Consider the following 26789-nt stretch of genomic DNA (forward strand, 5'->3'; position numbering starts at 1 on the left):
GAGCGCAAACTTCTTTTGGAATCAAAGACAGAACCAGAAACCGGTTTCTGACGGAGCTTATGTCATTATCGTGCCTTTTTCCTCGTTTTTTACACAGAGGAAAACACAATTTAAGGAAGTCTTCTATCCAGGTTTTTAGACCAGCCGTTCTCCTTTAAAAAAGAGCTTGGACCCTACCTTGGTTAGTGACGTAATAGAACAACACTCGTCTCAGGTCTCGCAAAAAAGAAACTAGCGGGCAACGCCTGGAGACTGGGATGAAGTGACTCTTCTAATGTTTTATGAGCTAAGTCGCTTTTCTTTAGCCTGCGTAGCTGGCGGTATTTTTGGGTTTTAAAGCGCGTCCAAGCAAGCGGCGAAGCCGCGACAACGAGCGGCACAGCCGCGAGTGGCTTGGGGAGGAGGAGTTGAAATACCTCAACTCCTCCTCCCCAAGCCACTCGCGGCTGCGCCACTCGTTGTCGTGGAGAAGTTCACTTGAATTGAAAATTGAAAGAGCAGTTGGCGATGGATCCACCTGAAAGTTTGGATTATACTGAATGTGTGCAGAACTGTGATGAAAACTGGATGTTTTCTTGCACAAAGACGTTTTCCTGAATATTTGTGGAGGATGTTGGTTGAATAACACTTGATGTTGCTGCCGATAAATCTGCGGTATTCATTTCTGCCGATGCCGGGCGAAGAGCGCGACTTGACGGTAAGCAATTGTTTATCGTTTTAGTACTCGAGTTGTGTGGACATTGCGCTGCAAATTGCGAAATATGTAGTCGTCTTTTACTTTGAAAACCATCAGGCCAAATTTCTTAGCCTTTTTTTTGTCTTTTCTGGTTCAGCATCTTCTTGTATTCTTAGTATTTGCGATTCAGAAACGCCGGCGAAACGCAGGTTTACGCCGGCCATTTTGTTTCAGTTTGGATCAAGCATTATTCACTCCCTACGGAGTGAATAATGCTCATTAGCCCGAGATAGCGAACCAATCAGATTGCTTGAAACACCAAGATCACTGAGTGTGTATATACTAAGTCATTTTAGTCTGAACTTTCATCACTAAAGGCTGCAAATATTCCAGTTTTGTTATCCAACTGCGCTTCGGGGAGTCAAAAAGCGCGAACGAGTACAAACATCTCGCGATGTCTGTACTCTACAAAATCGGTTTAATGGTATTACTCATCTACAAGACCGGTTTAACAGGTTCTGTATTCCTCTAGGGCGCGCGAATGATTAAAAAACTTTGGCTTTTCGGGAAAAAGTAAGTTTGGAAAATAAATATCTTTTTAGACATTTTAGTGTGTATTATGACTGTACAAATTTACTGCAAGACTCGTAAAAATAAACAGCGATACTACACAATACAATGTTTAATAAGATATACCGTAATGATTCGATTTAGCGCCCGGGCGCTTATTTACTTTTGGCACTTAAGGGAGGGCGCGTATTCGAGACAGGGCGCTTATTCGGGACAGGGCGCTTATTCGAGACAGGGCGCTTATTCGGGACAGGGCGCTTATTCGGGACAGGGCGCTTATTCGAGACAGGGCGCTTATTCGGGACAGGGCGCTTATTCGAGACAGGGCGCTTATTCGGGACAGGGCGCTTATTTACTTTAATATATTTTAAAATAACTAGCAATGACATTAACTGTAACAGCAAAAAATTGTTGAAAGTTCAGTTACTTTTACAAGAATTGTTCATTTTAGCAGTAAATGTATACATGTACGGTACGGTGAATGTTCATGAGTTTATCTTTTCCACGTCAACGACTTCAGTAGGGTCAGTTAGCCACAATAGGAGCGCTTTTAAGAATAAGGTTGCGAATAAGAATGGGGGGGCTTATTAGAATAGGGGCGCTTATTAACAAAAACACATTCGAAGGGGGGCGCTTATTGGAAGGAGGGCGCTTAATCGAATCATTGCGGTACGTATTCCCCTCTCTCTAGTTAACTGTTGAGCAGAAAGTATCAAATTTATTGAAGACAAAGAAGATTTCAAACTAAAATAAACTGGTTATTCAGTGAGTGATAACAAGAGAGGATATTATCCTCTCTTGGATAAGGAATTCGGGTTTGGAAAGCAAATGGATGGAAATCAATCTTTTTTGCAAAAATGTCATCACTGGCCCCAACTAATCAAACACGTTTCTGTTTGCTTTACGTAAAAAAGCAGAAATTTGAATAAAAACGTCTGCTAGTTACCTTTCCATTAGCGTCCATAACTTCAGAATAAGACTCTTCCCGGGAAAAAAGTGAGGGTCCAGCTAAATGCCGAGTGCCGGCATTCGAGTACAGTTCCTACAAAGGCCTACTTGTTGCTATCCGAATCGACACAAAATGCGTTTGTAACACACACTTTCTGAATACTGGATGATCTAACTTCTGGGAAAAGGTAAGCCGGTATTTTTAATAAATTGCAAAAATGGTCTTACAGTCGATCGAGTTGGACAAGGTTGGTTCAAATTCCGCAAGATTGAAACCATAAGATGGTTTGTATATAATTACTAAGTAGCAAAATATTGTATCGAGCCTCCGAAGGGAACTGAAAATTGGTTTGAAAAATCTGAGGTAAAATTGCAGAGTTCGATCGAGTGAAGCAAATCTAACGGAAACGACTTTTGGTTTGAGTTATCAGGAAGTCAGAAAAATTGAGTAGTCGATAATTCGGGATTCAACTGTATAGGCGTCTGTATACTTCTCTGATAAACTAGTCCAGAAGGCTGAACCGCTGAAATGAGATGTGTTAAAGTGTTCAAAGCCGCGAGAAAAATGAATTATGCTAGCCTGCGAATACAGCCGCCTCTCATTCGCTTCCGCTACGAAGAGCGAAACGGCGTTTCGCACGTAGTAGAGGGAGTGAATGAGAGGCGGCTGTATTTGCAGGCTAGAATTATGCCCGCTTTATTTCCTTTTGGAATACAAAACTTGTTTAACCGACGGATGGTTTAGTTAGTACCACTGAGACTAGTTTTAAGTATGCTATTATTTTAAACATAGCCCATTGCATTCTTAGTTCATTGAGTTAATTGTCACCGGAGGAAAAATACTTTTTTTATTATAAATACTAAATAAAGCATCAAATATGAAAACGTAGAGACTAAGCTTATAAATTTTCCAAGCCAAAAAGGAAATCATTTTTTCAGTGGCTAATTAAATATTCTAAACACGAAAAGGCGACGAGTTCACTGACCTCTCACTGTTCGCTTTCTCGCCTTGTTGAACTGAATTCCTTTCTTTGCCGCAAAATAATTCAGCTAAGAGTTCAGTAGCAAAATTTAGTTTACAAAATATGCAAATTCGGCAGAGTAATAAAAAATTTTATGGTTTTAACATCGAAAAATAATTAGTGATTTTCGCTTAATTGGATGTTTACAAATCACACAGAAATATGAACCATCGATACATATTTTAATAAATATTATCAACGAAAGTTTTAAAATCTCTCAAAACTGTTTGACAAGTTTAAGCAGCGCCGTTATATGACTGAAAATATTGAAATCCCGTTTCGATTTTCACAATGTTCGTTTCAGTATTTTGTGGAAACGCTGTTGTTGCTTTTAATTTCCCCTTCGAATTAGTTTTTCTGTCATTCCGTAATATTTTGTGATAGTAAACAGAAGAGACACTTGTTTATATAACTTGACAATGAAGGACTGGAGGCGAAAATTTACAGTAGAAAGCCTAAAAAGTATTATTTTACCTATATGTTTTCATAATTCGAGCTTACTAAGTTAAATTTCTTGCTAGTTAATTCAGTTTCACGATGTTAGTCTTCAGAAGATTATATTGATTCCGCTGGAAATGTACACAAACAGAGAAACTCAATTTTATCTACAATGTTCAGCCTTCATTAAATATTAGATGCACCGCCACAAAATTTTTTTGCGTTGCACTCCTAGCTAAGGAATAAAGCCGCCAAAAAGTTCTTATACTACAAAGCGTTCGAACCCCGAATTCCAAAGTAGCGATAAGTTTTTGGTAATTGCTCAGTGAAAGTTTCGGCCCTTCGAAAGTAAGGAAGTTCCGTAAATAGCGATTTGAAACGTGACTTGTTATTAAGAAACAAAAGCCGAGACACAACAGATACAAGAAGCTCTGACAAACTGATCGACATCTTTGTTTTAGATGACGCTCTTTGCATTTATTCAAAATGCAACATATTCAGGACCGTAACTAGCAAGAGGCGACAAGGCACTTGCCTCGGCTAACTTTTTACTCAAATTTAAAAACACAGTATGTTTTGTTGGGAAAATAGACCCCAGTTAAATAAAATTGATTTTTCTCAAGAAATACTATCTTATGAAAAATATCTTTCAAAGAGTTTCAGAACTTCTAGATTTCAACATTTTCTGGAGGACATCCCCGCCGAGCAAGATTTTACCTCATCTATGCCGGACAAATGTCTGGTTACAGCACTGATATTATATCGTTTTGATCATAACACAAATGCTCTTCAACAAATGACATTGCCCTTTTCATCTCTACATAAAATCAAAGTCCGATTCCTTTTAAATCGCCAAGTTTTATTCCTTTCCGCCTACATGTGGAACACGGTTTAGCTTACCAAAACTAGCGACATTGCAAAGGTTGCGACTTCAGGAAAAGGCTGGTAAATTTCCTCCCAACATTCGAAACTTCAAGGTTGTCTGTATTTCTGTGATTTTTTCCTTTCTTCACCAAAAGCAAAAAATCGATCGTTGCTTCAAAATATGTTAAACACTACCCTTGTTTTACCATTCTAAAACAGTGATTTATTATAACGCGTCAGTAAATTGCCATAGAAACCAGAATCCATAAACCAAAAGTGTATACCCCGACATCCAAAAAGCGAGGGAATTTCAGGGCGACCTTGTCTAGTTAATGTCCAGGATAGCTACTTTATTGTCAGTAGAACAAGAAGAATCTACCACTATTTTAATTATCTGTGTAGTCCTAGTACAATTCCTTAGATCTCTAAGGAAGCGAAGACGGGAATTAATAAGAAACATTTTATTCTAGAAACGTCTCGAGGTAGCCAGGGTGTCTCATTTGCATCCGAGAAAAGCTCGGCACTCAATTTGAGCAGAATCAGTCGTTTCTTTCAAATGATCCTCCATACAAAAATTGTGTTAGTTGACAAGATAATGAGTAGTTTCGCTGCGCACATAAAGCATACATGCATAAGCGTCTTTAAACGCAATATAATTTATACGCAGCCGAAAAATTCTTTTAACCTTATAATAGTGTAGGTAAAAGAAATAGAATATGTTCTCTTCCTCACAAAACTGTTGCTTGATGGAGCTGTCATCATTTTGTGGATATGTCAATATTGCACACAAGATTGTCCAACACTCAGGAAACATGAAAAAACGTCTTGCACCGAACCCAGTGACGCAAACACCTTGTTATACTAAAGATGAGTCACATCCGCTTTTTCACCAGTCCGTGACACAGTTAACTACGGTTAAGTTGGGCTTTGATCAAATTCGCACGATGACTTGTGTTTCCTTGGGTTTTCGTTGCAGTTTGCTGTTCTTGGTGCTGTTTGTGATGAGTCAAACCTTGGCTAAGCCAGGAAATAGTGCTAATAGCACCCCAGTCAGTTCTACAGCCACAAAGCGTTGTAACAACGTGTACAACAGCTTCTATGCAGGGCCAAACAAGAAGATTAAAACTATCCTTCAAGAAATGAAGAAACAACTCACTCAAGTGCAAGATGACATCAACATACTCAAAGGGAACAGGTCGTCTCTAAAAGGTTAGGGAAAGTCCAGTCTGTTTGTGTCCTATAAAAAAGATATTTAACCTATTCATGGCGAAATGTAAGAAACTGCAGTCGATGTGTTTTTGTAAAACTTGATCTTTGAGTTACGATATATAGTACACTTCCGCCAAAGCAACGATAATAAAACTCTTATTTTCGCTCGACAGCTAAGAAGAACTGTGCTGAGCTGTACAAATCCGGCCAAAAGATAAGCGGTGTTTATACAATCGACCCTGATAGTTCAGGTGCCTTTGATGTGTTCTGTGACCAAACAACAGCCGGTGGGGGGTGGACAGTGTTCCAGAAGAGACTGGACGGCTCTGTTAATTTCTACCGCGGCTGGGCCGACTACAAACGTGGCTTTGGGAACCTGAATGGCGAGTTTTGGCTGGGATTGGACAAGATAAACCGTTTAACGAAAACAAAGAACAGACTTCGAGTGGATCTGGAAGACACTACAGGCAAAACTGCTTACGCCGAGTACGACATGTTTGCAGTTACGAGCGAGAGGACTAAGTACCAGCTGAGCCTTGGAAGTTATTCAGGTAAATTTTTACGATTTTTAGAGAATTTTATTGTCAAATGTATTTGTTGGTATTACAGGTGATGTAAATGTGATGACTTGCTTTCAGATTAAAGCATTATCAAGGCTTGAGTGAAAAATCAAAACAAAAATCACTGAAAATTTGTGTGTTGTTGAGATTTTTAACTATAAGGAAATTAACCTGAACACATGAAGACGATGACAAGTGAAGTCTTAGTAGGCCTTATTTGGATTATTGTGTTGCCACTTTTTTAAAATAAATTTTAACAGTATTTCAAACTGTTTGAAGCCTTTAGAATTGTAGGACTGTGTGTATTTAAGTTCTGCATCGTTTGAAATCACATTTTTGTTTTATGTTTTCAGGAACTGCAGGTGATTCACTTTCTTATCATCGTGGTCAACCCTTTTCAACCAAAGATCAGGATAATGACAGCTCGAGCAGTAACAGCTGTGCTGTGTACTATAAAGGAGCCTGGTGGTACAAGAGCTGTCATGAGTCCAACCTGAACGGCCTGTATCATCATGGAAAACACTCATCTGTTGCTGATGGTGTCAACTGGTATCACTGGAAAGGATATCACTACTCCGCCAAGAGAGCTGAGATGAAGATCAGACCAGTGCACTTTTAAGAACTTTTTGTCTTTCTTTGTTTGCTGACCAATGCAAATAAGAGATTGGAAAAGAAATGTCACAGTAACTGGGTGATTAAAATAAATGAAAACAATTTATGTTTTGTGTTGATTTACTATTATGTCCTAATTTCTCATGCTTAATTTCCTCTTTTTTCCTTGCCTTTCCTTTCCTGACCTCGTTATAGTTACCCCATTATTATCAAGAGAAGAAACACACAAACCATACCCAGAGAAATTATCTGTGTATTTGAAAACATACATTTCAAGACTTTCAATGGTTTTAGCTCTACAACTGTGGCACAACAGCCAACAATGAAAGACAGTTGTAAAATTTCCTCCTTTGTACACGTTGTATTGTCACTGATGACATAATCAATCTATAAAGCAACATGCGCACATGCGCCAAGTTATGAGCGCGCTTGGGAATCAAACTGGACTGATTTGGGCAATTTTCACTTGAAAAATGAGATTTGGGTTACAATACAACTGGGATTGAGATTTGGAAAACGAGAAAACTCTTGAGTGGAAAATGGGACTTGGGTAAAATGTGGGCCGGGAAAAGGAATTTTATCCCCCTCCCCTCCTTCCCCTCCCCCCCCCCCCCCACACACACACACACACACATCAATCGGCCCTTTAGGATCGAAGTATGGATCTACCTCCACCCCCTGGCGATCTTATCACATGCATTTACTGAAGAAATGGCCGGAAACCGAAGATCAAGAATGATGATCAATGTTGGGATGGGAGCTGACAATTGAGGGTCTCAAAATATACAGCATGGCAATGATATGAATTTAAATTTGAATGTACTTTTTTGAGAGTTTTAATAAGGCTATGCTGTCTGCGTCCGTTTTTTCATAATGATAATAGCTTTGTACAACAGGGTTACAAGGAAATAGGCCAAGCTATCGCCTCTCCCCTCCTTATTATGCAACCCACTTTGCAATAACCATTTATAAATTATCTAGTAGATAATGAGGTAAAGTATCGATGTCTGGCGGTCACTGATCTTTGCGTGCGAATTGCGTTGGTCTTATTGTACAACCACTGTATGCTACTTACATTATGTTTCGTATATTAAAGATGAACGTGAGTGTTTACTACTTCGTTCACAACATTTGTGTATCTTCAAGTTATATTTTGTGTGCAGTTCGTCTTCACATCGACAGCCATTAGTGTGGACAGACTTCTCGCACTGTTGCTGGGACTGAGATACAGACATGTCGTAACATTGAGGCGAGTTCGTGTAGTCATAACTTGTTTTTGGCTAATTGCTGTTTCACTTGGATTCCTCCGGCTGTGGAAAAGAGATGCCGCCTTAAAGGCAGCCTCTGTTGTCTTAATACTCTGCCCGGTACAAAGTACAAAACAATGTCCCCCACGGACAAGAGAACGGAGCAGGGATTCCACAAAACTGTAGCAAGATACAAAAAGACAGTTTCCAGCATTATGTGGGTGCAGTTGGCATAAGTTGCCTGCTATGTTCCGTGGGGTATTGTGGCTGTGTTAGATGCGAATGGAATCAAACACGACGTAGCTTGGATCGCTACACCAACTCTAGTCAAATTAAACTCATCTCTGAACCCTATCTTGTACTGTTGGAAAATCAGGAAAGTGATACAAGCTGTTAAAGGCACAATCAGAAAACTTTACTGTTTTTAAAAGACAATTTCTTTAGAACGATGTTACTAGGAGCGAAGTTTACTTGACAGTGTTCAAATAGCGTGAAAAAAGTAGCTAAATTTATTTTTTAAAATTTGCAAAATCGCCTTCAATTTAATCGAACTGGAAGACAGCGCACGATTACAACTGTAGAAAAAGATGCGCTATCCAATACACATCCATCTGGCGCAAAAAGTGAAGCAGCAACTTTGTTTAAATTAAGTGAAAGTTCATTTTTTGTGGAGAATGGGGGGCTTGTGGGATTTGAGGGGGGGGGGGTCATGCAAAAAATATGGCTTCAAATGGGGGGGGGCAGGCAAAAAATATGATCTGTAAAGGGGGGGGGTCACTGAAAATCCCACCCCGACTACCCCATAAAAAATGAACGGTCCCTAACAGGAGACATTGTTTACATCGAACTAAGCAGGTTAGTACTAGCTAATCGTGCTAATCTTTGCCCTTCTTTACATTGTTATTAAACAAGCGTTCTTCGCAAAGGGATCGGCCAGTTATATCAATGACAGTTATCACTAATTGTATTTTTATATTAGAATCATTCATATTTCAAAATTTTATTATTACGCTTGTGACTCGTTCAATCCCTCGGTTAGAAAAAGAAACAGGAAATTGTGTTCTTCACTGACAAAAGGAAAAAGGCAATTGAGTGAGATTTTCCCGGGGGGGGGGGGGGGACTCGCATATGAAAGTGACGGGGATGCTCGTCGTCTCGCTTAGGGGTGTAAATTTCGGACTTTTGGTCTCGCTTAGGGTGTTCCGGGAAAAAACGCCCAAAACGCCAATATTTTTAGCCATAATGGTCTCGTTAAGGATTATACACGAAGAAATATACAAATATAAACTCCATTCTTAGTTTTTTGGTATCTTTTAGGGGTCAAGAAAGGCTTGAGCCACACCCAGATTGGTCTCTTTTAGGGGTTCTTTTCAAAATTTCCGACGAGCATCCCCGTCCGTTTCATATGGGAGTCCCCCCCCCGTTCTGCAGAGAAGTCGACTGCAGTCTGCTATGCAAATCTCGACACATCACATTATTAATAACTATTGCATAATTTAGCATCAGTTAAAGACTACACGAAATAAGACAGCAAGGAAAAATGGCATATTCATCATTTTTGCTTTCAACTGGTTGCACCCTTTAGTTGTACGGCACAAACACAGTCTGCTGTTATGGAATAATAACCGACATAATCATGTAGTCACTTCGAATTCACAGCTGACTTGTTTCAAAACAGCTCATAGATGACGTGTCGATTAAATACGAAGTTTCTGTAAATTTTGCATCCGGAATTAGAAATGAGCGTAAAAAGTGAAATCACCGTTTTGAAATGAAAAAAAAAAAACTTAAAAATCCTTCACTTTTAAAAAATTACAGGAATTACATCACATAACTATATCTCTTCACGCCTCTGTGAATTTAATTCAGTCACCAGTTGCAGAATTTTAAAAAATAATCTTCATCAGATATCAGTTTTTTAATTCTCAAACCAAATGCAGTGAAAATAATATCAGAAAACTCCATCACAACTCCAAACTAATCAAAACACTTTTTGTGGACTTTAATTTTGTGTGTGCTCAGATAAAGACAGAAAGTTGAATGAAAATGTGTCATTTGTTGGCTACCTTTCTCTTATCCATGGTAGCTTGAGAGACTTTTCTTGCAGAAAGCTGCAAGCAAGAACGGAGAATTACACTTACATGGCACTGTTCCTTCAAGGGACTTCTTCTCAATATTGCATACCGTATTTATTCGATTTAGCGCCCAACCTCGAATAAGCGCCCACCCTGTAGCTGGAAAAGCTAATAAGCGCCCACCCTGTAGCTGGAAAAGTTAATAAGCGCCCACCCTGTAGCTGGAAAAGCTAATAAGCGCCCACCCTGTAGCTGGAAAAGTTAATAAGCGCCCACCCTGTAGGTAGGAAAAGTTAATAAGCGCCCTCCCCCACCCCTCTAAAAAGAGGGCACAAGAGAAGTCTTGACTATTATTGACGATTTAGATAGAAATTGACTAAGTACTACCAAGGGACTTCCCAGAAGACCGAGGTTTCTTAGTGTTTTACAGAAACTTTTAATAAACAGTTAAAATTCAAAATTTAAATTTATTGTATTTATTTATTTATTTATTTTAATTTTTTTATTTTAAAATTCAGCTTTGATACATCTTCACGTTTTGTTATTATATATATTGTTTTCTTGCAAAATAAACGTACTTCTTGCTTAAGATGGTGAAAATGTACTAAGCGACCAGCCTCGAATAAGCGCCCACTCTCAAGGTCCAAAGATTTAATAAGCGCCCAGGGCGCTTAATCGAATAAATACGGTATTCATTGTTTTTCAGGGTTTGTGACTGTCCAAACTTAGACAAGAAAGTTTTAAACCGCTTTTGGCAAGTGTTTTGCAACACGGACCTGAAGGCTCGTGCGAAAGGTAAGTCCAGTTTCACTGATTTCCAAAATGTTCACTGCGCGTGATAAAATTGAGTACAGTCAACTCTCGTTATAGCGGACACGCTCGGGACGTCGTTTAGCGCCCGTTATACCGAGAGTCCGTAATAGCAGGAGTCCAGTCAAACCTCTTTCGCCGGGGATCTGGATTTCGTCCGTAGTAGCGAGTGTCCGCAAGGCGAGAGTTGACTGTATTTAATGTGGGTCGAATTCAGTGGTTGTGTTTGTGAACTTCACCGAGGTAAATTGTTTCGATCTTCAAACTAAATTCACTTTTAGCCACTTATATTCTATTTTAATTATTTTTAGTTATCTCGTCTGATTAACTCTTCTTTTATTTTTTTCAAAATATTAATCTTAAAGCTGTCGATTTGTTTGTAAAAAGGGCGACGGAGTCTTATATTTAGTCACCGTCTTTGAGAAATGTTTCCAAACGTTGTCGAAATTATTTTTTCTTTGTGAACTTAAATCATTAGACACCAGCTACAAATCTTCAGTTTGGCCATCAGCTTCAAACAAAACGCGTAAACCTAACCTGCGATCAGGTGTTTTTTCCACCCGCCGCGAAAAAAAGAACACCTGATCGCAGGTTAGCGTAAACTAGGTTATACTGTTTACTCCGGACAGTCAGTGATCAGTCGTGAACAGCAAAAACATCGGCGAGTGTGATTCAATTTGTATTGCCAAAGAATAAACAATTTAACAGTTCTATTGTTTAAAAGCTGTGATTAAATATTCCAAACATGAAAAGGCGACGAGTTGTACTCAAAAGTCATGTTCGCGTTTAACTTTTTTTCACTAGTTTGGTAGAACTTTCACAAAATAAACTTAACTACACTACAAACTAAAATTTAACTTTTGAACATGTCAGCAACGGGAGAAAGTTCCCAACGATAAATACCATTTTTGGCTTCACCGGAGAAATACATGTATTTTCAATTTTGCCTGGGGCGTTTCTCAGCTACGCATATTTAAAAACTGTGTCAGTTATTTTGAGACTTATGGAAAAGTTGCGATTTTTGGCAGCAATCGTGCCTAACTACCTTTTTCTATTTAACTGAAATTTTAAATAAGCGTGAACGCTCGCTTTGATCTTTTTAAATTATTTCTCAAATATTTTGTTTTCTGTCCGGGCGACAAGCGTTAAACAGTAACCGAACTTATTTATTATGTTTTTATTATTATGTTTTAATTATTGATTTTGACAAAAGCCGACCCGAAATGATAATGTCTCAAAATATTGAAAAATCGTTTTGTTTAGTTTCTCATTATTCAAAGCCACTTTTAAGCTGTTAGGAGTTAAAAAGGACTTCTTAGGCTATGGTCTCTGTGTAGCAGTCATTCACGTCGACATTTCGAAAAAGTCCAGTAATCAGACATTATATTTTCAACCGTTTTTGACTTCCTCAAATTAATCTGCAGAGAATCCAAATCAATCAACGTATTGCTTAATGTCTTTCGTTCACAAATTGCCGTGTATTGGATATTTTACTAGTGAGTTTTTTTTATCAGCCAAAAAATGTCGCACATACTATTCTTTCAACTGGTAGGCGAGCGGCGTTACAAAGACGGATGCATTCAAAGATCGATCAAACAGTCCTTTATTAAATAAAGCAATTGATACTCAAGGTGCGTTTTCAAAGGAAAAGTAAACCCTGTTTAATCGATGGGTAGCTTTGTTCTTTGTTGTCATTATTTTTTTAACTGTCAAAAGATCGTCCAATAAAAGATGTATCCGAAAACATGAAAATTGCCTTGAACCGAATCCAGTGACGCAAACACCTTGTTATACTAAAGATGAGTCACATCCGCTTTTTCACCAGTCCCTGATACAGTTAACTACGGTTAAGTTGGGCTTTAATCAAATTCGCACAATGACTTGTGTTTCCTCAGGTTTTCGTTGCAGTTTGCTGTTCTTGGCGTTGTTTGTGATAAGTCCAACCTTAGCTAAGCCAGGCAATAGCGGTGCTAATAGCACCCCAGTCAGTTCTACAGACACAAAGCATTGTAACAACGTGTACAACAGCTTTTATGCTGGGCCAAACAAGAAGATTGAAACTATCCTTCAAGAAATGAAGAAACAACTCACTCAAGTGCAAGATGACATCAATATACTCAAAGGGAATAAGTCATCTCTAAAAGGTTAGGGAAAGTCTAGTCTGTTTGTGTCCTAAAAGTTATTTGTCCTATTCGTGGCGAAATGTAAGAAACTGCAGTCGATTTTTTCAGTTTTTGTAAAACTTGATCTTTTAGTTACGATATATAGTACACCACTTCAGCCAAATGCAATGATGGTAAATCTCTTTTTTGCTCGACAGCCAAGAAGAACTGTGCTGAGCTGTACAAATCCGGTCAAAGAATCAGCGGTGTTTATACAATCGACCCTGATAGTTCAGGTGCCTTTGATGTGTTCTGTGACCAAACAACAGCCGGTGGGGGGTGGACAGTGTTCCAGAAGAGACTGGATGGCTCCGTTGATTTCTACCGCGGCTGGGCCGACTACAAGAGTGGCTTTGGGAACCTGAATGGCGAGTTTTGGTTGGGGCTGGACAAGATAAACCGCCTGACGAAAACAAAGAACAGACTTCGAGTAGATCTGGAAGACACTGCAGGCAAAACTGCTTACGCCGAGTACGACATGTTTGCAGTTACGAGCGAGAGGACTAAGTACCAGCTGAGCCTTGGAAGTTACTCAGGTAAATGTTAACGATTTCTAGAGAGCAGGGGCGTAGCCAGCCTATAGGCCCGTAGGCCCGGGCCTACAAATTTTTCAAGCCACTCGTATTTTCAAAATGAAAACATTCAGGCTAAAACTCTTTCAAGATAAATTTAGAGCAATTTGTAACGTACGTTATAGCGTTATATGTTTCACAACTACCCTTTCGCGGTGAGATCAGAGCTCTTCTAGCAGGTACAAACTCAGGAGCCTTTTTGACTGGCAAGGTGGCAGACAAACGCACAATGGCATGCGCCGTAAAAGACAAGAGTGTTATTTTAGAATGAGTGAAAACTGGCGCAATTCCTTTCTATGAAATGTTATAATTTAGGTGATGTGAAATACACAGAACATCAACAGAAAGTGAAGGAGAAAGTTTTTTTGCAGGGATTTCAGTACAAACCGTTAATCGGCAGTCTACCGCCACCTGTAGAGCCTCTTACTGCCGTCTAAAAATCTAAAAAAGTTCAGCTGAAAAATCTGTTCTGTGGTCAATAAAAGTAATCATCAACCGCACTTTTTTGACGCCCAAAAGGCTGGAAATTGCATTTTCGAGCTTCTGCATTTCAAAGCAACCGGATCAACCGGAAGCTGCTTATGAAAAATGTTATTCAAGCCTCTGTTTTTGGGAAAGTCTTGATCTAAAAAAATCCTCGGCAGACCACCTCCTCCCCAAACCCTTCGAAAAGCAATTGACCAGGCCTACAACTCTCCAAAAAGCTGGCTACGCGCCTGGAGAGTTTTATTGTCAAATGTATTTGTTGCTATTACAGGTGATGTAAATGTGATGACAAAAATTTGAATTTGCGATGAAAGTATTATGAAAGCTTGGGTGAAAAATCAAAACAGAAACACTGAAAATTTGTGTGTTACCGAGTCTTATAACTATAACTGAGGAAGTTAACCTGAACACGTGAGGACGATGACAAGCGAAGTCTTAGTAGGCCTTATTTGGATTATTGTGTTGCCACTTTTTTAAAATAAATTATAACAGTATTTCAAACTGTTTGAAGCCTTCTGAATTGTAGGACTGTGTGTATTTAAGTTCTGCATCGTTTGAAATCACATTTTTGTTTTATGTTTTCAGGAACTGCTGGTGATTCACTTTCTCGTCAACGTGGTCAACCCTTTACAACCAAAGATCAGGATAATGACAGCTGGAGCGGTAACTGTGCTGTGTCCTATAAAGGAGCCTGGTGGTACGAGATCTGTCTTGACTCAAACCTGAACGGTCTGTATCATCACGGAAAACACTCATCAGGTGCTGATGGTGTCAACTGGCGTCACTGGAAAGGAGTGTTCTACTCCGCCAGGAGAGCTGAGATGAAAATCAGACCAGTGAACTTTTAAGAACTTTCCATCTTTGCTTGTTTGCTGACCAATGCAAATAAGAGATTGGAAAAGAAATGTCACAGTAACTGGGTGATTAAAATAACTGAAAACAAGTTTTGGTTTGTCTTTATTCGTTATTTTCTATTTTCTCATGCCTAATTTCCCCTTCTTTCCTTTCCTCGCCTTTCCTGACCTCGTTATAGTTACCCCATTATTATCAAGAGAAGAAACACAAAAACCATACCCAGAGAAATTATCTGTGTATTTGAAAACATACATTTCAAGACTTTCAATGGCTTTAGCTCTACAACTGTGACACAACAGCCAACAATGAAACACGCTTGCAAAATTTTCTCCTTTGTACATGTTGACTTGTCATTGATGACGTAATCAATCAGTAAAGCAACATACGCACATGCGCCAAGCTATGAGCGCGCTTGGGAATCAAACTGGATTTGGGCAATTTTCACTTGAAAAATGAGATTTAGGTTACAATACAACTGGGATTGGGATTTGGAAAACGAGAAAACTATTGAGTGGAAAATGGGACTTGGGTAAAATGTGGGCCGGGAAAAGGAATTTTATCCCCCCCCCCCCCCCCACACACACACACACACACACACACACACACACACACACCTTAATCGGCCCTTTAGGATCAAAGTATGGATCTACCTCCACCCCCTGGTGATCTTATCACATGCATTCACTGGAGAAATGGCCGGAAACCGAAGATCAAGAATGATGATCAATGTTGGGATGGGAGCTGACAATTGAGGGTCTCAAAATATACAGCATGACAATGATATGAATTTAAATTTGAATGTACTTTTTTGAGAGTTTTAATAAGGCTATGCTGTCTGTGTCCGTTTTTTCATAATGATAATAGCTTTGTACAACGGGGTTGCAAGGAAATAGGTCAAGCTATCGCCTCTCCCCTCCTTATTATGCAACCACCTTTGAAATAACCATTTATAAATTATCTAGTAGATAATGAGGTAAAGTATCGATGTCTGGCGGTCTCTGATCTTTGCGTTGGTCTTATTGTACAACCACTGTATGCTACTTACATTATGTTTCGTATATTAAAGATGAACGTGAGTGTTTACTACTACGTTTACAACATTTGTGTATCTTCAAGTTATATTTTGTGTTCAGTATCTGTCTTCACATCGACAGCAATTAGTGTGGACAGACTTCTCGCACTGTTGCTGGGACTGAGATACAGACATGTCGTAACATTGAGGCGCGTTTGTGTAGTCATAACTTGTTTTTTTTTTTTAATTGCTGCTTCACTTGGATTCCTCCGGCTGTGGAAAAGAGATGTCGCCTTAAAGGCAGCCTCTGTTGTCTTAATACTCTGCCCGGTAACTTCCATTTTCTGTTACACGAGGATCCACCTTAAACTACGACATCAACAAGCCCAAGTACAAAACAATGTCCCCCACGGACAAGAGAACGGAGAAGGGATTCCACTAAACATAGCAAGATACAAAAAGACAGTTTCCAGCATTATGTGGGTGCAGTTGGCATAAGTTGCCTGCTATGTTCCGTGGGGTATTATGGCCGGTTAGATGCGAATGGAATAAAACACGACGTAGCTTGGATCGCTAAACTCTAGTCAAATTAAACTCATCTCTGAACCCTATCTTGTACTGTTGGAAAATCAGGTAAGTGAAACAAGCAGTTAAAGGCACAATCAGGCAGCTTTACTGTTTTTAAAAGACAATTTCTGTTGAACGACGTTAAGGAGAAAAGTTTACTTGACAGTGTTCAAATAGCGTGAAAAAAGTAGCTAAATTTATTTTTTAAAATGTGCAAAATCGTCTTCAAATTAATCGAACTGGAAGACAGCGCACGATTACAAACGATAAACTGCAAAACTGTAGAAAAAGAAGCGCCATCCAATATACATCCATCTGGCGCAAAAAGTGAAGCAGCAACTTTGTTTTAACTTTAGGGACAGTTCATTTTTTGTGAGGAAGGGGGGCGCTGGTGGTATTTTGAGGGAGTGTCATGCAAGAAAATATGGCTTCAAAGGGAGGGGGGCAGACAAAAAATCTAGTAGCTCAGAACATATTAGCGTCACAGTTAAGAGTAAGCTATTCCTTACAAATGGTGTCTAGTCTCAATCCGGGGTTGGGTCCCTTCTATCTACGCAAAGCTGCACTCAGTCACTGTCATGGGCAGGAGTCTCTGTTTGCAGGGACCGGGGCTAGGGGGGATTTAGCCCCCCACTTTTGTGCAAAAATAAAAAAATAATAATAATAAAATACAAAAAATAACGAAGCAAAAAATTTGTTAGTTCAAGAATGAAGAACAAAAGTTACTGGCAAAGTAGACGGGCAGATAAGTTAACAACAAACATTGTCATAAATTAGTTATAAGTCGCTATAACTATCGAAAAACTTTCCAGTTGTAGCCTTGTGCTAGTACAGGTTTATGTCTTTTAAATGGCTCTAAGTTCTTTTTGCTAGCGGACCTCTCAGGAAAACGTAATTGGTTAATTTCAATCCGAACTCATGACTGCGTTAAGTTTATAAGGCTCTCAAATAAATTGTTTAGTTGATTGTCGAGTCCAGTTGATAGAGATACGATAATAACAGTCCCGACCTTGATCTTTTAACAATGAGCATAAAATTATTGCTCCTCTTTTTTATATGTGTCCTGGTTTTATCTCAATCAGTGAGAAGTTTCACGGATTGGTGAGCAATGACGGTCCCATCGCAAGTTTTGTTGAGCAACGTTTCTTTATGGAAATGAAATTTAGTTTGCTATTTAAAAGTGTATTTTTCGTTATTTTAGAGGAATTAACATCAAAATTTTCAAGCATATATCCCCCCCCCCCCCGCTAATTTCGCTACGCTCCGTCTTTAGCCCCGCCACTCTAAGACTTTCTGCGGCCCCGGTTTGATGTCACCCGAGGATTTCTTTTTCAAGGAGTCCGTAGCTGCAGGCATGCATCAGTCACGACGGCCTGGCGTTTTGAGTTGTAAGCAAGAAAGACTTTTACGAGGGTGATATTACGAAATTAGAAATGAGAACACGACTTAAACTCACTTCTTTGTTCAACTTTCACCACGGGCATGAGGCTACAGTAAGGGAGGGTGAGACAAAATTAAACAAAACAAAAAACCGTTTATCTAGCAGTATACCCACCCCTACTGGGGCTCCATTTGGTTCTCGCAGTTCATGTTTAGTGGTGGTGCGATTGAATACCGCCAATCGTTTGGACGCAAGGAATTTTGGATTGGTTAAAAGTGAACATTTCCGAGGGACTCTTTTATCAGGTAAAATGAGAGCGCAAACTTCTTTTGGAATCAAAGACAGAACCAGAAACCGGTTTCTGACGGAGCTTATGTCATTATCGTGCCTTTTTTCTCGTTTTTTACACAGAGGAAAACACAATTTGAGAAAGTCTTCTATCCAGGGTTTCAGACCAGCCGTTCTCCTTTAAAAAAGAGCTTGGACCCTACCTTGGTTAGTGACGTAATAGAACAGCACTCGCCTCAGGTCTCGCAAGAAAGAAACTAGCGGGGTACGCCTGAAGACTGGGGTGAAGTGACTCTTTTAATATTTAACGAGCTAAGTCGCTTTTCTTTAGTGATCTGAAGAATCCTCAGTTGAAACTTTCATTATTAAACTTGGTATGCTATGCATCACCATAAAGATTGAAGCACATCAAACCTCGATAGGTATTGGACTAATAAACACTCATAAAGTCATTTTAGTCTGAACTTTCATCACTAAAAGCTGCAAATATTCCAGTTTTGTTATCCAACTGCGCTTCGTGGAGTTCAAAAAGCGCGAACGAGTACAAACATCTCTCGATGTCTGTACTCCACAAAACCGGTTTAATGGTATCACTTTTCTACAAGACCGGTTTAACAAGGTCCGTATTCCTCTGGAGCGCGCGAATGATAAAAAAAAACTTTGGAAAGTCAGCATTTCGGGAAAAGAAAAGTTTGGAAAATAAATATCTTATTAGACATTTTAGTGTGTATTATGACCGTAAAAATTTACTACAAGACTTGTAAAATATACACCGATACTACACAATAAAATATCTAATAAACTAAAGCTTAGTTTTCACTAGCGACGCATGCACAAGCGCAAGCATAAGCGCAATCACCCAAAAAGGACAAATTTCGATCCTTGTTCTTGTGCTTGCAGCAAGCACAAGCGTAAAAATGCAATGCGCTTATTTCTTTTGCTTGAGTAGAAGCCGTTTTTACCGTGAAATAAGAGCTGTTATTCTTGGGCTTGTGCTTGCGTCGCTTGTGAAAACCAGGCTCAATGAGAAGGTATCAAATTTGTTGAAGACAAAGAAGACTTCAAACCAAAATAAACTGGTTATTCAGTGAGTAATAAGGAATTCGAGTTTGCATAGCAAATGAATGGAAATCAATCTTTTTTTAAAAAATGTCGTCACATGGTCCCAACTAATCAAACACGTTTCTGTTTGCTTTACGAAAAAAGCAGAAATTTAAATGAAAACGTCTGCTAGTTACCTTTCCATTAGCGTCCATAGCTTCCGAATATGACTCTTCCCGGCAAAAAGCTGAGAATCCAGCTTAATGCCGAGTGAGATAAAAAAAAATCGTTGTTAGTCTTCTCATTCTGGTACTGTTCCTACAACGGCCTATTTGTTGCTATCCGAATCGACGCAAAATGCGTTTGGAACACACACGTCCTGAATACTGGATGATCTAGCTTCTGGGAAAAGGTAAGTCGGTCTTTTTAATAAATTGCAAAAAGGTCTTACAGTCGATCGAATTGGACAATGTTGGTTCAAATTCAGTCGATTGAATTGAACAAGGTTGGTTCAAATTCCGCAAGAGAATACTATCCTGTATGAGTAATATCGGACCAAAACTCGGCATAGAGTTTATCCGTAAATTAACGAGTAGCAGATTATTGTATCGAGCGAGTTCGACCGAGTGAAGCAAATGTAATGGAAACGACTTTTGGTTTGAGTTATCAGGAAGTCAGAAAATTCAGTTGAGTAGTCGAGAATTCGGGTTTCAACTGTATACTCCTCTTAGAAACCAAACCAGAAGGCTGAACCGCTGAAATGAGATGTGTTGGGGTGTTCAAAGCCGCGAGAAAATGAATTATGCCCGCTTCAATTTCTTTTGGAATACAAAACTTGTTTAACCGACGGATGGTTTAGTTAGTACCACTGAGACTAGTTTTAAGTATGCATATTATTTAAAAAAAAGGCCATTGCATTTTAAGTTCATTGAGTTAATTGTCACCGGAGGAAAAATACTTTTTTTATTATAAATACTAATATAAAGCATCAAATGTGGAAACGTAGAGACTAAGCTTATAACTTTCCCAAGGCAAAAAAGTTTTCCTTTTTTTTAGTGGCTAATTAAATATTCTAAACACGAAAAGGCGACGGGTTCGCTAAGCTGTCACTGTTCGCTTTCTCGCCTTGTTAAACTGAATTCCTTTCTTTGCCGCAAAATAATTCAGCTAAGCGTTCAGCAGCAAAATTTAGTTTACAAATTCGGCAGAGTAATAACACCTTTTTATGGTTTTAACATCGAAAAATGATTAGTGATTTTCCCTTGGATGTTTACAAATCACACAAAAATATGAACCATCGATACATATTTTAATAAATATTATCAACGAAAGTTTTAAAATCTCTCAAAACTGTTTGACAAGTTTTAGCAGCGCCGTTATACGACTGAAAATATTGAAATCCCGTTTCGATTTTCACAATGTTCGTTTCAGTATTTTGTGGAAACGCTGTTGTTGCTTTTAATTTTCCCTTCGAGTTAGTTTTTCTGTCACTCCGTATTATTTTGTGATAGTAAATAGAGGAGACACTTGTTTATAAAACTTGACAATTAAGGACTGGAGGCGAAAATTTACAGTAGAAAGCCTGAAAAGTATTATTTTACCTATATGTTTTCATAATTCGAGCTCACTAAGTTAACATTTCTTGCTAGTTAATTCAGTTTCCACGATGTTAGTCTTCAGAAGATTATATTACCTTATTATAGGAATATAACGAAGCATTTTAACAACGCGAACAAAATGTACGCGTAATAAAATTAACGCGAATTGTCGACAATTTATGTTTACATGCATATAATTAACGCGAATTCTCGTGTGGTGTGTGCTTACATGCAGTTAATTAACGCGAATTTGTTGCGTAGTAATCTTTATAGCAAGCTGCGCTATTCAAAAGACAAAACAAGAACGTCCAACATCAGGACTTGAGGTTTAATTCCGATAAACCATACACAACAAAGATATTTAAACAGACCAAAAAGTGACTAATATTCAATGCATGGGTCCAGGGATGAAATACATCCCGTCCTGGCGCTTTCCACTGCCTCTGCTATCCCTGCAGCTTCGACGGCTGAGAAGTAGATGACGTGTTAATATAACTTACCCGGAAATAAAGGTGTCTTAAAATAACAATGCTGTAAAATAGAGTGTTTTTAATTAACAATGACTTAAATTAAGGTACATTAATTTAACGCGAATTTTTGAAATTCGCGTTTATTACATGTATCGTAAATTTCCTATAATAAGGTAGATTCCGCTGGAAATGTACACAAACAAAGACGCGTTGCTCAATTTTATCTACAATGTTCAGCCTTCATTAAATATTAGATGTACCGCCACAAAACTTTTTTGCGTTGCACTCTTAGCTGAGGAATAAAGCCGCCAAAAAGTTCTTATACTGCAAAGAGTTCGAACCCCGAATTTCAAAGTAGCGATAAGTTTTTGGTAATTGCTGACTTCGAAAGTAAAGAAGTTCAGTAAATAGCGATGTGAAACGTGACTTGTTATTAAGAAACAAAAGCCGAGACACAACAGATACAAGAAGCTCTGACAAACTGATCGACATCTTTGTTTTAGATGACGCTTTTTGCATTTTTTCAAAATGCAACATATTCCGGACCGTAACTAGCAAGAGGCGACGAGGCACTTGCCTCGGCTAGCTTTTTTACCCCAAATTAAAAACACAGTATGTTTTGTTGGGAAAATAGCCCCCAGTTGAATAGAATTGATTTTTCTCAAGAAGTATCTCATGAAAAATATCTTTCAAAGAGTTGCAGAACTTCTAGATTTCAACATTTTCTGGAGGACATGCCCGCTGAGCCTCCAAGCAAGATCTTGCCTCGTCTATGGCAAAGGTCTGGTTACAGTCCTGATATTAAACCGTTTTGATCATAACACAAATGCTCTTCAACAAATGACATTGCCCTTTTCATCTCTATATAAAAATCAAAGTGTGATTCCTTTTAATTCGCCAAGTTTTATTCCATTCCGCCTTCATGTGGAACACGGTTTAGCTCACCAAACTAGCGACATTGCAAGGGTTGCGACTATAGGAAAAGGATGCAAAATATTCTCCCAAAATTCGGAACATTAAGGTTGTCTGTATTTCTGTGATTTTTTCATTTTTGTACCATCAGATATGTAAAAAAGCAAAAATCGATCGTTGCTTCAAAATACGTTAAACACAGCCCTTTTTACCACCCTAAAACAAAGTGATTTGTATTAACGCGTGAGTATATCGTAATAGAAACCAGAATCCATAAACCAAAAGCGTATACCCCGACATCCACAAAGCGAGGGAATTTCAGGATTTTTTTTAAAAGCGACCTTGTCTAGCTAGTGTCAAAGATAGGTACTTTTTGTCAGTAGAACATGTGGAATCTACCACTATTTAAATTATCTGTGCAGTCCTAGTAAAAAAAGGAAGCAGGGCAGGAAAAAATAAGAAACATTTTGTTCTAGAAACGTCTCGAGGTACCCAGGGTGTCTCATTTGCATCTAGAAAAGCCCGGCACTCAATTGGAGTAGAATCAGTTATTTCTTTCAAATGATCCACCATACAAAAATTGTGTCAGTTAACAAGATAAAAAATGGTTTCGCTGCGCACATAAAGCATATATGCATAAGCGTTTCTTAAACGCAATATAATTTATACCCAGCTGAAAAAATCTTTTAACTTTAAAATAGTGTAGTTAAAAAAATAGAATATGTTCTCTTGCTCACAAAACTGTTGCTTGATGGAGCTGTCATCATTTGTGGATCTGTCAATATTGCACAAAAGATTGTCCAACACTCAGGAAACATGAAAAAACGTCTTGCTGCGAACCCAGTGACGCAAACACCTTGTTATACTAAAGATGAGTCACATCCGCTTTTTCACCAGTCCTTGACACAGTTAACTACGGTTAAGTTGGGCTTTGATCAAATTCGCACAATGACTTGTGTTTCCTCAGGTTTTCGTTGCAGTTTGCTGTTCTTGGCGTTGTTTGTGATGAGTCAAACCTTAGCTAAGCCAGGCAATAGCGGCGCTAATAGCACCCCAGTCAGTTCTACAGACACAAAGCGTTGTAACAACGTGTACAACAACTTCTATGCTGGGCCAAACAAGAAAATTGAAACTATCCTTCAAGAAATGAAGAAACAACTCACTCAAGTGCAAGATGACATCAACATACTCAAAGGGAATAAGTCGTCTCTAAAAGGTTAGGGAAAGTCTAGTCTTTTTGTGTCCTAAAACGTTATTTGTCCTATTCGTGGCGAAATGTAAGAAACTGCAGTCGATGTTTTTTGTAAAACTTGATCTTTTAGTTACGATATATAGTACACCACTTCAGCCAAATGCAATCAATGATGATAAATCTCTTTTTTGCTCGACAGCCAAGAAGAACTGCGCTGAGCTGTACAAATCCGGCCAACGAATCAGCGGTGTTTATACAATCGACCCTGATGGTTCAGGTGCCTTTGATGTGTTCTGTGACCAAACAACAGCCGGTGGGGGGTGGACAGTGTTCCAGAAGAGACTGGATGGCTCCGTTGATTTCAACCGCGGCTGGGCCGACTACAAACGTGGCTTTGGGAACCTGAATGGCGAGTTTTGGTTGGGATTGGACAAGATAAACCGCCTGACGAAAACAAAGAACAGGCTTCGAGTAGATCTGGAAGACACTGCAGGCAAAACTGCTTACGCCGAGTACGACATGTTTGCAATTACAAGCGAGAGGACTAAGTACCAGCTGAGCCTTGGAACTTACTCAGGTAAATTTTTACGATTTTTAGAGAGTTTTATTGTCAAATGTATTTGTTGGTATTCCAGGTGATGTAAATGTGATGACTTGCTTTCAGATGAAAGCATTATCAAAGCTTGAGTGAAAAATCGAAACAAAAATCACTGAAAATATGTGTGTTGTTGAGATTTTTAACTATACTTAAGGAAGATAACCTGAACACATGAAGACGATGACAAGCGAAGTCTTTGTAGGTCTTATTGGATTTTTGTGTTGCGACTTTTTAAAAATACATCAAAACAATATCTCCAACTGTTTGAAGCCTTTAGAATTGTAGGACTGTGTGTATTTAAGTTCTGCATCGTTTGAAATCACATTTTCGTTTTATGTTTTCAGGAACTGCTGGTGATTCACTTTCTCCTCATCGTGGTTACCCCTTTACAACCAAAGATCAGGATAATGACAGCTGGAGCTATAACTGTGCTGTGTCCTATAAAGGAGCCTGGTGGTACAAGGGCTGTCATTACTCCAACCTGAACGGTCTGTATCATCATGGAAAACACTCATCATATGCTGATGGTGTCAACTGGTATCACTGGAAAGGAGTGTACTACTCCGCCAAGAGAGCTGAGATGAAAATCAGACCAGTGACCTTTTAAGAACTTTCTATCTTTCTTTGTTTGCTGACCAATGCAAATAAGAGATTGGAAAAGAAATGTCACAGTAACTGGGTGATTAAAACAACTGAAAACAAGCTTTGTTTTGTCTTTATTTATTATGTCCTAATTTCCCATGCTTAATTTCCTCTTCTTTCTTTCCACGCCTTTCCTGACCTCGTTATAGTTACCCCATTATTATCAAGAGAAGAAACACAAAAACCATACCCAGAGAAATTATCTGTGTATTTGAAAACATACATTTCAAGACTTTCAATGGTTTTAGCTCTACAACTGTGGCACAACAGCCAACAATGAAACACGCTTGCAAAATTTCCTCCTTTGTACATGTTGTATTGTCATTGATGACGTAATTAATCTGTAAAGCAACATACGCACATGCGCCTGGCTATGAGCGCGGGAATCAACTGGATTTGGGCAAATTTTCACTTGAAAAATGAGATTTGGGTTGCAATACAATTAGCATTAGGATTTGGAAAACGGGAAAACTATAGAGTGGGAAATGGGACTTGGGTAAAATGTGGGTTGGGAAAAGGAATTTTACCCCCTCCCCCCCACACACACACACCACAATCGCATCACAGTATGCATCTACTCCTACCCCCTGGTGATCTCATCACATGCATTTACTGGAGAAATGGCCGGAAACCGAAGATCAAAAATGATGATCAATGTTTGGAGATGACATCTAAAATTGAGGGTCTCAAAATATACAGCATGACTATGATATGAATTTGAATTTGAATGAACTTTTTGGAGAGTTTTAATAAGGCTATGCTGTCTGTGTCTATTTTCTCGTAATAATAGCTTTGTACAACAGGGTTGCAAGGAAATAGGCCAAGCTATCACCTCTCCCCGCCTTATTATGCAACCCCCTTTGCAATAACCATTTATAAATTATCTAGTAGATAATGAGGTAAAGTATGGATACGACTGGTGGCCCAACAGGCCGGAGCTTATCCTGGGTTCTGTAGCATGAAGGGACAAGGAGTATTTCATCTACTGCCCCCTGGATGGGATGCTAGTCCATCACATGGTTACCCCACCCCCCACTCCCACACACACATTAAATTTGCTGGTACCCATTTAAGCACCTGGGTAAAGAGGAGAACTATGAGAGTAAAGTGCCTTGCCCAAGAACACAATGCAGTGTCCCGGCCAGGGCTCAAACCGAAACAGCTCATTCTGGAGTGTAGAACTCTAAATATTAGGCCACCACACCATCCATGCTTCCAAGGGGAGCAGAGATTGTGCAGTGATGAGAGCGCTCACCTTCCACTAATTATAATGTGGCCTAGGTTTGAATCCTGGACTGGTGTTCTATGTGAGTGGAGTTTGTTGATGGTTTTGTTCCAAGAGCCTTTTTCTCAGGGTTCTCTGCTTATCCTCCCTCCACAAAAACCAACACTTCTAAATTCCAATTCAATCTGGAATCTATGGTTCACAGGTTTGTTAGTCGCAAGACTATTAAGTGCTACCCTCGTAAAGTAACATAAATTTATTTATCTATTTATTTTTTATTTATAATAAATAATAATCCCAATAGATATTGTGCACCAATGTCACACTTTCGAGGAATTCACTACAGATATATTTATTAGGATATCCATCTTGTGATGGGACTTAACATCTCAAAGTTAAGGTGCTTTAAATATTTGATGTTGGTTGCGTGAAATTCTTAAAATTCTTCTGAAAAGTATTGAGAGCTTAAAATTTTGCGCAATCCAGACCTTTTGCAGCTTGAATGGGCAATAGTCAAAATATAACAACCTTGAATTAGAGTTTCAAGTGATAATTAATTGCATGCTGGGAAAGGATCTCTCACACAAAAGTGTACAAATTAATATACCAATTTTGAGCTCAACAACTGGTGATTTCAGACAAGTCACCTCAAAAGGGATGGCTTGAGCACCCTCTCCCGTCCTTCTTGACTTCCCTAGCGACCTGTGCCTTTTAAGGCCGGTTTACACTTGCGATTTGTTGGCCTGATTACCGTAAT

The 26789-nt window shown here is 39.0% G+C and overlaps 4 protein-coding genes across 4 annotated transcripts in view; 3 read left to right on the forward strand and 1 right to left on the reverse strand.

Annotated features, from left to right (window-relative positions):
- The window catches only part of LOC144658171 (uncharacterized), a 126808-nt gene that overhangs the window by 60005 nt on the left and 40014 nt on the right, over positions 1-26789 (reverse strand). The window lies entirely within an intron of this gene.
- On the forward strand, positions 5229-7001 carry LOC144658218 (ficolin-2-like). The gene is made up of 3 exons (XM_078518601.1): positions 5229-5727; positions 5901-6278; positions 6641-7001. Exons 1-3 carry the CDS (start codon positions 5235-5237, stop codon positions 6904-6906), a joined length of 1137 nt encoding a protein of 378 aa, XP_078374727.1. The 5' UTR covers positions 5229-5234; the 3' UTR covers positions 6907-7001.
- LOC144658292 (ryncolin-1-like) lies at positions 12893-15191 on the forward strand. Its single transcript, XM_078518699.1, has 3 exons — positions 12893-13175; positions 13352-13729; positions 14837-15191. The coding sequence occupies exons 1-3, from the start codon at positions 12908-12910 to the stop codon at positions 15097-15099; spliced, it is 909 nt and encodes a 302-aa protein (XP_078374825.1). The 5' UTR covers positions 12893-12907; the 3' UTR covers positions 15100-15191.
- LOC144658244 (microfibril-associated glycoprotein 4-like) lies at positions 23109-24867 on the forward strand. Its single transcript, XM_078518639.1, has 3 exons — positions 23109-23591; positions 23767-24144; positions 24510-24867. Exons 1-3 carry the CDS (start codon positions 23192-23194, stop codon positions 24770-24772), a joined length of 1041 nt encoding a protein of 346 aa, XP_078374765.1. The 5' UTR covers positions 23109-23191; the 3' UTR covers positions 24773-24867.

Source organism: Oculina patagonica, chromosome 6 (assembly GCF_052425735.1).
Source record: "Oculina patagonica isolate OP01 chromosome 6, crgOcupat, whole genome shotgun sequence".
Taxonomy (NCBI): Eukaryota; Metazoa; Cnidaria; class Anthozoa; order Scleractinia; family Oculinidae; genus Oculina; species Oculina patagonica.